General features: G+C 32.6%; 1 protein-coding gene across 3 annotated transcripts in view; it reads right to left on the bottom strand.

Moving 5' to 3' along the window:
* Nucleotides 1-1,044: 1,044 nt before the first annotated feature.
* The window catches only part of br (broad-complex core protein), a 54,928-nt gene continuing 41,117 nt past the window's right edge, over nt 1,045-14,855 (bottom strand). The window contains exon 6 of one of the 3 annotated variants that reach the window (XM_022083838.1): nt 1,045-1,721. In XM_022083838.1, coding sequence (XP_021939530.1) covers nt 1,477-1,721 — 245 coding nt within the window. In that variant the 3' untranslated portion in view covers nt 1,045-1,476. Of the gene's footprint in view, nt 1,722-2,067; nt 13,202-14,855 lie in introns of those variants that run through there. The other 2 variants (XM_087345959.1, XM_022083839.2) reach the window with 2 other exon arrangements.

Below are 14,855 nucleotides of genomic sequence, written 5' to 3'. Positions count from 1 at the left end.
TATACAGAACATCCTTCCCAATTACATTTCACCACACCAAGCAGTTTTGATAACTGCATTGACACTGAACGTGTTTTGTAGTAGTTACAAAATATTCCACTATGTGCCGTGGCGTTCGCATAGCATTAGTGGTATGAAAAATTAGCATACCAAAATTGCTACGTTATATTTTATGTTTGAGTTGATACTCAAAACGTAACAAATAGTAATAATGGTTTTATGAATAAGAAAGCCACTTGTTTTTGCATTTACCTCGCAAAAATGATTGCTGCTAGCATTCTGGAGAAATCATACCTTGATTTCATTTTGCAATAGAATAAATCACATAAACAAATGTGAAAGCTATACATATGCAACCACTTGAACCTAACCATAAATCATGTAATTAATATGGTTAATAACTAATTCATAATTTCATACAAATCATCCCATTTTCATTTTCTATTCATCTCCCCCATTACATGTGCTGACATGTAATATACACTTGGCTGCAGAAACTTTTAAATCACTTCATTAACTTCATACATAACATTTGGAAAACAACAATTAAAATATTTCTGAGTAAGAAATTGATTATATTGTAAGCTTTCCTTTATCAGGGAGTAACGCTGAAATCAGCATAGTTTTGCCAGAAAGTTTTATGAATACCCTTTTTGCATTATACAGAAAATATGAAATTTTATTTAAAAATTGCAAATTGTCTCCAATTATCTTTACAGTTGTCTTTGCCTAAACAAGCAGTGTTTCCGTTTAAAATTACGTCCTGCATTAATAAACAATGTACACAATAAGTTTGAATAATCAAAATTATCTGCAATAACCTGATTATTCACTGTTACTATAACATACATTGTATACTATATATAAAACACACTTCTTTATACTCATGTGATAACTTACTTTCTCAACAGGAAAGAACTTTGTTTATTAGAAAGGACCATTTCCACAGCCCATTTCAGTCTTTCTATTTGTACAATTAATGAATCATTTTACTCTTCTGAGTTTAGGAGGTAACCTTACCAACTAAATTAACCAAGTACTATGTCAATGACAGAAAAGTTTTAATAGAACATGTGACAGAAACTAATATTACCTGACATATGTCATACACTCTTTTCATAGAACAGATAATCTGATAAATCTTTGACACTTAATGGCCGCTGATATTGTTTTCATCTCCTTTCCAATTTATTTGCACTGGTGTGTATATCAGTTATCACTTTTTTTCTGCCTTGAAATAATATTGGCATTCAGAAGTTGAACCAGTACACAAATTTACTCAGAAACTCCATGAAACACTTTGTATACTCCATAACTAATAAAACAGTTTTTGGACCACTGGCCAAGAAGGTACAAATGTACATTTAATGTTTATCATATAAGAACAGAAGATTAAAAACCATTACTACAGAGTTACTGACTGGATTTCTAAGGATTTAGAGGTATGCACTAAGAAAATATATAACTTACTCCCACTTACTGCCAAGCAGTTATGCGATTGGTCTTGTGGTAAGTGTAGCGATGTTTGTTAAGGCTGTTCTGTGTGCTGTAGCTTCGAGCACAAAGGTGACACCTAAACACACCAACAGGAATACTGTGCTTGTCACTGATATGTCTGCGCAAACTTCCTCGGGAACTCAGGACCTTCCCACACTGCAGACAGGACAACCCATGTTGAGGAGAATTCTCCAATTGGGGATACACCACACTTTCATGCATCACTGCAATCATGACAGAACATAAAGTATTAAGGGAGTCATTCCCCAAACAATGGGAGAAGAAATATTAAATTATTCCATCTTGTATAGAAAACACTTTGCTCTGTAATGCATTCTTGTGGCAGAACTGGTAGCTAAAAATTACGAATGTACGAGTAAATAAAAAATTGCATATTCACAATGTATGGGATTCAAATGTTCAACCTTTAAGATGTGGAAGAAGTAATGTCCTCGTTCACACAATTATTCATGCAGAGTCTGAAACAGATAAATAAATGCTGGAATCATAATGCAGCAAGGTTTGAAGGAAATCAGTAGGGAACACAATAGATGAATATAAAATAGATGCTAATTTTTCTTTAATTTTATTATTACACCAACTATCATAGAACAATACAATGTCTCTAAAGTGAAAGCGCTTAGCGCTGAAAAAGTATGATATGCCTATTATTATCATCATAGATTTTATATAAAAAACAAAAAACTTAAACTGAACAATGGCTATTTCCCTGTGTATTGTTATAAAAAGAAGCATAAGTACCAGTATTTGAATGAGGTTAGCTATGGTCATGTTGATATCTGAGGCTATATGAGGTATACAAAATTATATGATTATAATGTCCATTTGTATGTTTGTTATTAATTGGCAAGCAATGGTGAAGTGGTCACTCAAGGATTCTTGTACTGATATAAAGGCATCTTGTTTGTAATGATATTATTTCTTGTAATTTCTCCCCATTATTTTGCTGAACTGTTGTGCATAAAATGATTAGCAAATCTGAATCAATTTCTTTATATCCAACTCATGTAAGGAACAATACGATAAAACTACGTTAATATAAACCATAGTACGGGCTAATAAGTTCTGTTTCATCAGCCTGGTTTATGTACAACTTCAAAAAATGTATGCTACTGAATACATTATTAATAAATTTTAGCTTGATGGAAGGCTTTTGTTTGAACTAATAATCCTGCAGGTATCAGCACAACAGATGTGAACACCTTCATATTGTACACTCAAATACAATGATGTTGCTGCATTTCTGGCTAAGTAATTATCTGTAAGTACTAAAAAATGTTAAACTGTAACCCACGTTACACAACTATGCTGTTATTAAGACCCAGACAATTACAAGATAAACATGACTGGAAATTACAATTTACTTAAACTGAACATAAGAGGATAGACATCAACATTTCAATTAAAGATTATTACAATTAAAAGTTATATTGACAGTAATATATCGCAGCTAAAATAATATTGTTATAAGTAAAGGAAAGATCATATGTTCCATACAATTTTCAGAAATAGATAATTTCACTTTGGTCAAACAGACTTAGAGAACATATTTCAAAAGCACTGTTATGAAATTAACCCTTGGCATTTTCAAAATGTAAGTCTGAACTGATGGCAGTTGCCTCATGCACCTGCATATTCTTGTCTTTTTGGTATAAATGGGATCAGTATAAAGGTGTTAAAACTTCCTGCAGTTAATATTCAAGATGAAACATCAAAAGTAAATGTGTGCATGTGATAAAATGATTTGTTATTCACAATACAGTTATCAAGTCATCCATGTGTGTGTGTGTGTGTGTGTGTGTGTGTGTGTGTGTAATGTTATGTCTACACAATTCTATTCACTATTTTCCTGAGCTCAATAATATCCCTGCCAAGTATGACATAGCAGCTAATGCACAAATGTTGCATTACTTGCTTCTTATTCAAATTTTGTGTATTAATTTCAGTAGCAAGTATCTAATTCAGTATAACAAACAACTGATTCAACCATTATTACTTTCATAACATAACTCAAACTTATTCAGTATCTTGAGAACATGCAAAGTTTGTGATCTACATTATGTTATATAAACAAGATGGACAATTTCTTTCAAATACATTTAGAAACAAAAATTTCAGTCAGAGGTACAGAAAAATATCAACAACAAAAAAGAGGAGGAAGTAACATAACTTGTACCACGAACATTACATCACTAAAATTAATGAAGCAGCAATTCTCATTTCAATATTCCTTACTCCCACATCAACAAAAAATTTGATCCTCTCACAAATATTTAATCCCAGCAGTGAAAAGGATGGTCTTTAATTTTCTCTTAATCTTCAACAGCTTCCCTTAATATATGCAAGTTAAATATGGCTGGCAGTTTTGTGCAAATTTAGTATCCTGAGTCAACTTATGACAGCCATATTCTTAGGTCCAGTAATTAATAATCCAATTATATTCATTTCATGCAAAGATTTACTTCCATTACCTCAATTTCCATGAAACCAAAATAAACTTCATTTTTTTTGGACCAAACTTGAGAAAGAATTGTATAACTGGGTGAGAAGTTAATCTGACCTTCAATCACACAAACTTCTCTGTTGTTATATTAATTTTAACTTACAGACCATTACTGAGGTAAGCATTTGCAAAGACAGAATTATGTCTCACATTGTGCATAAGTACAATGGTATTTGCTGGTTTTCTTTATAAACATTATTGAGATCGATTTCTAATATTTTAGCACTAGTAATAGTTGCATATGTATAAAAATATATTACCTACCACACAAGTAAAAATAAAACATAAATCCAGGTATGCACAAAACTCTACACTAATAACAATGAAATTAAAATCAAACTTACATACATTACAATACATTTTAAACTCCATGCTCCTGTTACTGTTAATTATCTGGGTCTAATAAATCAATGCAGCCACATTCACAATATATAAGTCATTAACTTAACACAAAGTCTTCCATCCTGAAATACCACTTTATAAGGCATTACACCTGTTTACTATTTATCAAAGTCTTCATTCTTTGTACAACCTGGGGCATGAACCTACATCTTAAATGACCATATGCAAATGATACAAAGTCCTTGGGCAAACTACACCAGCCTTTTCAGTCACTCAGCTCCTTTCACAGTCGCTGCACTGAACAACGACAAACATCTACAATTACAAATGTCAGCAAAAGCTGCCTGCTTTGATCTTATAACGCAGATGTGCAGCATTCCATTGATCATGGTACCAAGGACTACATGTCTAACACACAAACATACACTAGTTCCTTGTAACCAGCACACTATTATTAAAGTTAAATGACTCCCTTTAATCCAAAATGGAAAATTGTTGTTTATATGGTTACTGTGACAGCTTACATGATGGAAACAAGCTATGACCCATCATTTGCTTGAAGGAAAAGAGAACTCAGAGTAAGAGACTACCATAGTGCAGACTAATTCCCTGATCACCAGGATTCAATGTGGATATGACTGTATTGTATCTTCCCAAACAAATGTTTACTCAAAACTAAAACTAAACCTAAAAGATTTAGGGTTCTGAAGAACTACCAAAAGGTAAACAAAGTTTTCTCCATACATAACAATCAACAAGTACCTATGAATTACACATATAAGATTTCCATATCTCTTCTTCTATACTCCATACATTTAAGAGAAAATCACATAAATTTAAGCGATCTAAGGGGTATGACTTATCATATCTTGCATTACTTGTCACAGGAAAATACCAAATTAACATTCCATTCTGTTAACAGTTGGATCCTGCAAAATTAATGGTCACCTATTCTAGTGTAGGACTTTGTACCATCAGCATCCTGTAAAAGTACAATACATCTATTTACAGTTAATAGCTTTTTAAAATAAAACTCCTGACCTACTGTAAGTTTCATACAATACCAATGATATATAATCGCACGACAATGATATGTCCTCAGAATACAATGATATCCATTGTTACATGACAATTACCATCTTCCAATACAGAAAGTATAGTATCATATCAGATTTATTTTAACAGCATCCTTTAAAACAAACTGTCATTACATTACATAAATGAAGGTCAACCATACTACATAAACAGACACCTCTCGTTCATATGAGACCAACATTATAGCAAAACAATCTATGTTCCACAAAGTTACACTACAAATTACTTAACAAAAAAATATATAATTCAATAAAATAATTTCTGAGAAAAAATAATGAATTAAGTATGCAGTACTACTAGTACCACATAACTGGTTAAGAAAAGGAAACTTTCAGATGTATCAGTTCAAATGACTAACAAAGTATGTGACATTCCTAAGCATTTTAGGCATGTTCAAAATTCTCCTTACCTACAACATTTTTGATACAAAATAAATGCAATTTCTTTGGTACACAATTATCACAAATCAAAATTTACTCTAACAGGAAAACAATAATATAACCAAATAAAGTCTTTTTTAAAATAATTGAATTTCACAGCACTTTTTTTCCTCCATTAATTTTGTAAACAAAGCATGGAGTTGTACACATTTCACACCCAAAACACCAAATAGAAGCTTACCTGTACACTTGTTCACTCTAGTTGTGCCCTTCACAACTGCTGCATGTTCATAAATAAATGCCCATAGCCAATAATGTTCATATAGATGAACAATCCTAATAGCATAACACTGACTTTAGTTTTGTTGCAACATTCAACACAAACATACTGAATCTAAGCTACACAGACAAACATTTTTGATGTGGTACGCACAGCATTGAAACACGCTACTAGCACTCTCCCCTTTCTTTCTGCTTCCCCCTGTGTGATGTCACCCACTGGCACAGCTAGTTTGAACATGGTGTAAAAACATGTAAGTTCAAGAGTGGAACTAGATATGTAGAAAGGTTTTATATTCAGAGTTCATTTTGACATGATATTTCTTTCCAAATAACACACAAATAAATAACCTGAATATTAGTTATAAAGGCTGTTACTGATGAGAACACTGAGAAGAATAAACTGCTTTCTCACAAAGAATTATGCTGTGCTGTATTGCAATGTCATGAGCACACACTATGTGCAATGCAAGCAGATATAAAACATACCTGAGTCTCTTGCCTACTAACATAGATCAGTCTGAAAATCATTCAACTAGATTCACCTGTGGAGTAAACGGTTTTTCACCAGAACATTATACTATAAAATAATGTGAATTGACTTTCTGTGTACGTTCGGCAAAGAAGAGAAATCTCGAGAAATTCTGTTAGTACATAATGTCAAATGTAGTACGAAGGTTGCTTCTTCAACGTAAAACATTTCCACCTTATGTCTATCAACCAAGCCTCTCCATCTAACTGTCTCCCCATAACTACGCCACCTAAATTCTTTCCCATACTCTTCCTTCCTTCCATTTGACATCTAATCTGTTCTCATCTTAATCTAGAATCTAGGTCTCATTCTTCGGCATCTAACCAACTACATCCGTTGGCTAGCAATTCCTGATTCATATCTATGGGCTCCATATTAAGTTTTGTTTACAGACAAATTTCATGATCCAACTATAGGCACCATAATTGCAATATATTACATTAGCAGCATATTCTTTATAAGATACTGTTTAATATTCAGCTTGGAAGCTGTATTGTGAGTTAAACATTCTAACTCACTTGAACAGATTACTTTCACCAGTCAGCAAACTGTAATACCCAAAGAGCATGCCATATGTTATAATTTGAGCAGCATTTTTTTCTTCAGTCACCCTAAGTCAGCAAGCATAGCTTCAAATTTTCATACTTTAGATTCAACCATCCAGATTCACCAATTACTGTTCCTTTGAAGTTTAGTAAGACTGTAGAATGAAGATACAATAGTATACAGGTACAAAATCACATATTTATATCAGTTTGCCAAAAGAAATTCATTGTTTAATAAACAAGCTTAACCCTGCATAACACAGAGCTGTTCAGCAAGCACATATAGTATACTAAAAAATTTCACATGAAACTTTTATATTTTTCTTGCTTTAGAAGGTTTCAGGCCTTCATGGTGGTTCAGTGTAAACACAGATCCCATTCCTGGTCCATGTTTTGAGAAAAGAAATAATATCTAAAACATTCAAAATAGATACAGCGTCTTCATCCAGAGCCAGGAACCACATTAGCATTTCTCATGCCTGTACATAAGAAATGAACTAAAATGGAAATAACTGCTGATACAGTAATATAGTCTTTTTATATAAAAAAATCTGCTAGATCAACAAACACATTTCATAAAAACTGACATAAAACTTTTAAGAACAGTATGAGGGAACATGAAAAATCTGGTATGTAATTTTTGAAGTGTAACATATTATGAGAGTCTTACTGTATTAACATAACGTTAGATGTAAGTGGCAAAAAAAAAAATGTCATAAATCACATAGTCATAATAATTTTTGAGGAATAACGTTTCCAATTATGCCAAACAAAGAGTGAAGACTTAAATTTTATTTTGTAGTAAATGGAGAGAAAGAACCTAAAACTGCACAGCTCAGGAGTTGACAACTTGCAGCTCACAAGCCACACACAACTTTTAAGTACATATGAGCAACACTTTAACAGTGGCCAAATTAACTAATTATATTACAAACTTGTTTCAGCTGTTCTTATTTTCAAAAACTGCAAATAATTATCATCTTTTATATAACTGTAAGGTAATAAATGAAATGTCAGGGTGTCTTTATAGCAAAGTACCAGCACAAACAAGAGCATCATAAAATAATAATGTGATTATCTAAAGAGTTTTCTCTGAAGAATGCTACATAAAATGGTTCCTCTCTCTCTTGAAAGGCTGCCATTACTGGGCCTAGCCATTATAACATATATAAATCCTTTAACATTAATATTTCACATTTTAATTCTATGAAATTTCATCCAGGAAATATAATCTCATTATGAAAAGGAAATCCTTTATATTTTATCAGATATACCAATGGATTTTAAAACTATTCTTTAATAATCCTGTTCACATGTCATACTGGCATGTAACTATTTCCAATTCAAGATTTGGTATCAAAAAAGTACTTTGATTTAAATTTCTATTGGCAAACAGAAAAATATCTGAACACAGTTTGTCCCCAAAACCATCTGCATTCATTCTCCTCCTCCAGGCTCCTTTTTAGTTTAAAATACTTTAAAAATCATCTGGTATTACTAAACAAATGCTTACAAATCCTCACATTTTTGTACCAAACTTGTTCAAAATTACGTATTTGAAAACTGTAATGAACATCATAAAGGCTAAGAGTCGATTCAAATCACAACACCACATCCATCACACCTGCATATACTCGAAGTATTTACAATCTTTCATAGCAAGTACCATCACAGTACAGTACTTATTTGTGAGAATTTTTTTTTCAAAGTTTAATACATACAGCTCTAAAAACGTTAAATTTAAAACATTAAATAGCACACATATTCAAATATACATATTTCTTGGCACATTATAAGACTGGGTTAACAGAACCCAGAAATGTTTGTGTCTGTGGTTTATGTTGAATGTTGCTGTCTAAAAATGTGGGACATTCAAGTTGAACTGGAACCCTAAGATTGTTTTGTACTTTTGTTTGGCAAGGCTGACAAATTAAACTATATTTCTATAATAATTTTGGAGTCTTAAGGGCAATTTTTAACAATATAAAACAGAGACAACAATCATGAGGTGCCTTCCTCTAGAAGCTTGTGAATCTGAAAACATCAACATGTAAGAAGATTTCATCAGAAATTCAAGAAAATACCTTCCTTAAAGGTAACAATCGCTTAGAGCCCAAAAATGTTGTATATTTCAACATTCAAGTTACTATCTATACCTTAATGATGTACCACTTACTGAGCCAAACACAAGAACATCTGAACATTCGGAATGGACAATCTTTTCACTTTTCAAAGTTAAACTACTAATCTATGCTAGCTCTCTAATTGTCTACACACTCAACAAAGTAGTTTTACTCATTATGCTCAGTACAAGGTGACAATTTTTCAACTTCACAAACATTACAAATTTTACTCATACAATTCCAATCTTATTAATCTGGATTTAACAAATTTGTGGGAAGAACAATGTAAGAGATGTAATCATACCACAGATTATCTCAATATTTCTTACAGTTTTGAGACATACATATGAGAATAGATTATGAATACATAAGAAATTATTTTCTTTTACTTATACCTATTTGACATACAGTAATATAAATGCTATTGCACCTTAAAAAGTCTTGGTATACAGGAGAAATCACTGAACAATCCAGTGTGTACTATCCATCTGATGTGACTGAAGTTCTTTTAATTTTCTTCTCAGTTACACTTATCATAAATGCCAAGATATTTCAGGTGCAAAATATAATGCATATAATATTATTTAAATATTTAAACAACATTTAAAATAATACAACTTTGTACTTTGTGTGTAATGTTATCTGAGGTGTCTGAAACCTGAATACATGTGCTGAACATTAACCTGAATCTGAAAACATTTGCATGACTATAACATCATGGACACAAAGACAAAGCTTAACTTGTTAACATGTTGATGGCTACTGACTTTACTGCTGCATCAAAGTAATTCAACGTTAGTAAGCACGACACAATGTGAATGTTGACTCACATTAAGTCATTCTTTATCTTCTTCACATTTCCAAACTTGACAGTTTGAAGCCTATATCAGAATAAAAATACACTAGCTGAGTTAGCCAAGATAAAGACAAAATTTCTATTTCTCTCTCTTCGAGAAGCACACAACATCTGGTGCGTTCCATTCATATAATACACTATCTGAGATTTCAACTACTGTTTGGCAAGAAAGAGTAAAGAATACTTTGAATCCTGAAGGGGGGGGGGGGGGGGGGGGAAGATAGAAAATTAAAAATAAAAGACAAAGGTTCTATTTCTCAACAATGAACTCTTATCAATGTAAAAAGTAAAACATTTTAGACTGTTTAAAATTTGAAAACACTTTTCCTTCCTTTCTTCCAACAGCTGTCTGATCAACAATAGAAAATGATCTTTCAACACACAATCCCTACGATTTTATCATAATTCCTGTTGCAAAGAACTTGAAACAATTTCAACAAACATATATGTTTAAGGTCTGTATTAATTCATTTCCATGGATGTCAAGCACTAACTGGATCCATATGCATATTAAGACTTGATGCTCCACTCTAACTCTTCCTTTAAAGAAACAAAATAGGAAAGATATGAACACTTGATGCAGCCTCAGTCTAAACCCTGTCATATATATCATTGCAGCACTTCTCTTCTGCACCAGCTGCAGAGAAAATTAATACTCAAACCTGATGAAGTAATAAGTCATCATTTAAGTTGATTAATGAAGGCCTTAATCCTTCTTAATTGTGTTTATTATTCCCTGCAGTCAACTTAAATGTAAATATAGTAAGATACTTACAGTCTTACATTCTACCTTATCACACACTATGTTTCTTTACTTCACACCATTGTTGAATATTTTCTAATCATTTTGCATTATTTTTGTTACACAGTTCATGCCTGCCTATGAATTTTTACCATGACTTCACAAAACAACCTTTTTGCCACTTATATTCAATCCAGTGACTTTAATTCCAGCATAAATGGTTATTTAACTTTGTGGCTGCATCAATAAACAATGGAAGTCTTATTAAATAAACCATTATTTTCTACTCTTATGTGATCACTGCTTTGTGTACTGATACTAAGTAATTATAAAAGCAATGTCCTTTATTACTACTACAGCTGATGGTAACTGTACAGACACTTTTTATATAGGCCCCACAGAAATAAACATAAAGCCACAAGTTATCAGATGAGGAACACTTCATAATGATGAGCCAAGTGTTCATTCGTCTGCATATTTTGCCTCCCAAACTACATAATAAATAGGGATAAAATATGATACTAAAAGCTTTGACTAAAAGTTGATAGGCGAATTTCATTTTTATCCATGATTATCCTTCTGAATTTGAATACAAAAAGAAAAAGAAAAAACACACTTGAAGTATGTCTTTTCATTCTTGTAATATTTCAGTAACACCACTGGAAACATGTTATAAGCTGTGCTTCCAGCAGAGGTTTGAGGAACAAAGACAGCAGCAGATAAGAAGATGCCACACCTAAGGGGTGAGAAAAGTTAGATAATTTTTGTATCTTGGTCATTATTCGGCAGTCTTACAATCTTCAGACTTCGTTACTGACTACTAATACCAATTTGCAAAATCATAATTTCTTCTAAAACGTATATTTGGAATATAATGCTTAGCTCAGGTATTAAAAATAATTTGTAACTGAAAAAGAATTATCTTTCACAGATAAACACGGGACTCAATCAAAAACAAAATTACACAGTATGATACAATATTTGAGGTTTGTCAGCAACAAAAATTTTGATTCTGGTCCTCTGGTGAAGGCAGAAAAAAAAATTCCTCCAAAGCATTATAAACCACATACAGGACTACACACCTATAGTCTGAGCTACTGAAAGAATGTCATTAAATAAACTATAACTAACCAAATACATAGCATTATAACCCAAAAATCCATAATCCAAATGCACAAAATGGTGATGTACATGGAGGATTATGAACTGGAATGGAAGCACAAATGGTGAGACACCAACAGTTCTCCAAGTTAATTACAGAATAAATGATGTGACTGAGTAAAATAGTGTTAGACTGCTAACTTAGAATTCCATACAAAGTTTGTTACTGACAGTGAAGACAGAAACAAACTGAATACAGACTCAAACTGTCCCCACTGTGATCCCACCAACTGTTTTTCTCACAGAAACATAGCCACAATTAAGTCACAGTTTCACCCAGTATAAACAATGAAACATCAGCCTTGTTTATTTGATCTGTCTTTTCATTAGATGCCAGCAATATCTCATGTCTGCATGCTCACTTCAACTTGTAATCTAAATAATTTCTTTTAACTTTTATTTTGTTTCATTCTCAATAAATTATATACACTGGCAAGGGACTTCTGATACTAAAACTAAAAATGTTGTATTCCTTGTTGCCTGTTATAAGAATTTACTTCTGTGCATAATTTTTTAATTTGGGGGGTGGCAGTGTGCCTAGCAAATCTCTGAGCTAATCAACTAATTAACTGTAATTTAAGTCATTCACTTGATGGGAGACATTATACCTGATGTATGTCATGCAATTCGCAATCTTTGTTAATATTTACTTGCACAGTCAGAAGCATAAGGAATACAAGAAAACTTCTGCCGAACCTACACAATATTTTACAACACAATAGCAGTGGTCACAGATTTATAGCTGCAATATAATTTCTTGGTACTTTAGATAGATGATAGTTATCTATGTGACTGAGCATCCTGAACAATGCTGGTATGTAGTTCACTGGTTCTGTGGAGGTTGCTGTCCTAGGACATTTTGTATGGCTGAGTTCTTGAGCAGCCTCTTGAGCATTACGCTAGATCCTCGATGCTGAAGACTTTTGTGCGTGGTCAAACTATTCTTGGTCCGATAACGGCGACTGCAGAACTCGCACACATATAGTGTGTCCGAGCGTTCATGTTTGTCCTGGAAGTGACGTTTAAGGGAGTAATAACATGAGAAGCTGCGGCGACAGTATGGGCATTCCTGAGTGTCATTTAAATTATTAGTTGGAGCAGGCATTCGATAATTCACACCAGCACCTGCAAGAAGCAGGAGAAACCATTTTAGCTGCAACATGACATGAAATAACTCGAACACTTTGATTGTATTTTAATCTTGAATACACTATAAAATACTAAAGCATGTCTATCATAAAGAAACAATTTAATCAATTTCACAATACCAAGTGCTCAGTATCATACATAATCCAGCAACTATATCCCCACTTCACTTTATAAAATACTGGCAGAAACAGTCACTTAACCCCAGACATAAACAAGCTTTAAGAGGAACAGATGTTAAAACTGAGGAGTTACAAAAATTATGTTAATTAAAGTCTGTCTTAATATTAGTAAGAGCATCTAAGAAGGATGTAAAATAAAACTTCTTGTAATTAAAATCCCAAAAAAACTGTTACAATCTTAAAACAGGAAGAAAAGTTAACATCATTTACATAAATAATAAACAGGTGGATAAGTTCCTAACATTCCCAGGGAATGGTCTAGTATGGCATTTCCCAGCCTCTTTCAATGTTAGGAAAATTCTGAATCTGTTTTTAAGATGAGGGTATTCATATGGTGGGTTCCATTACTCCTGGTGGTAGGGTGATTATGACACTGATGTTCGACAAAGGGAACTTACAGTTTAACAATGGTTTTGTACCATGATTGGGGCCCAGTATACATCACTTTACAATTAGCAGAGGTGATGGCTTAAGACCATGAGGCAGAGAAATCAGCATAGAGATATGACTGGTGATGGAAGCCAGGAACCTCTGAATTAGAGTCCAGTGTCTTATCTCAAGATCACCAGGTCCTTGTACAAAAATATCACAATGGATATTAAACTATTCTTTTATCAAGTAGATCTTAGAAGAAACACAGCAAAAAATACAACATGAATCTTTTCACTGCCCAAATCTGGAGAAATTGCTGTGTTGCTAATAAGTACAGTTTATTCTTCTGTCCACCTTAGGGTCCTGGAAGTGATGTACCTGTCTTAATATTATTTTTAGATGATTATATACCTAAAATATTTAAGATTCCAACTGTTTTAATCATGACAGACTCAAACATAAGTTTCACAGAAAGCACACATCATATTAAAAGCTGCTAGTATAATTACAAGAACCTGCACCTAATAGAATTTTTAAGCGCCATCTTGTTATTCTCTCATGCTAATTAATATTCATATAGCTATAGATGCAACAACAGAATGTAACCAAACATAAAAACAATTTATAGTCACAGTACCTATCTAAGGTCACTGCTTTAAATTTAAAACACACACTCTACTTAAAAAGGGTAAAATAATGAACTTTTAATGACATTAAATCTGGGACAAATTATGAACACAATTTCTAAGCTTCATTAATATATTGGTTTTCAGAACCAAAACTATTTACTCTACACAGAGACTAATTTCTTGAACAATGTTCTATTCTGAGCAATGCAGAACTTCAATCAAATAACAATTGCATCAAAAACAACATATATCAATTAAGTATAGTTTCTTCCCTCATATGTAAATTTATAAAAATAGTAGAAGATGGAGCATTTATCAATAAATAAAATCCAACATTCACCTGAGTAAACACCAAAAGCAACAACTACAAGGCATGCAAAAATTAAATTATGCAAAGTAAGGTGAACACAACATAGCACCACATACAAAACAATAAAATAAAAGTACACA

This window comes from Zootermopsis nevadensis, unplaced genomic scaffold, assembly GCF_977971745.1.
Source record: "Zootermopsis nevadensis isolate Lab colony 2312 unplaced genomic scaffold, Znev_1.0 Znev_ptg000009l, whole genome shotgun sequence".
In the NCBI taxonomy this organism is placed as follows: domain Eukaryota; kingdom Metazoa; phylum Arthropoda; class Insecta; order Blattodea; family Termopsidae; genus Zootermopsis; species Zootermopsis nevadensis.
The sequence above is the reverse complement of the archived record's forward strand: the minus strand, read 5'-3'. Positions and strand labels throughout refer to the sequence as shown.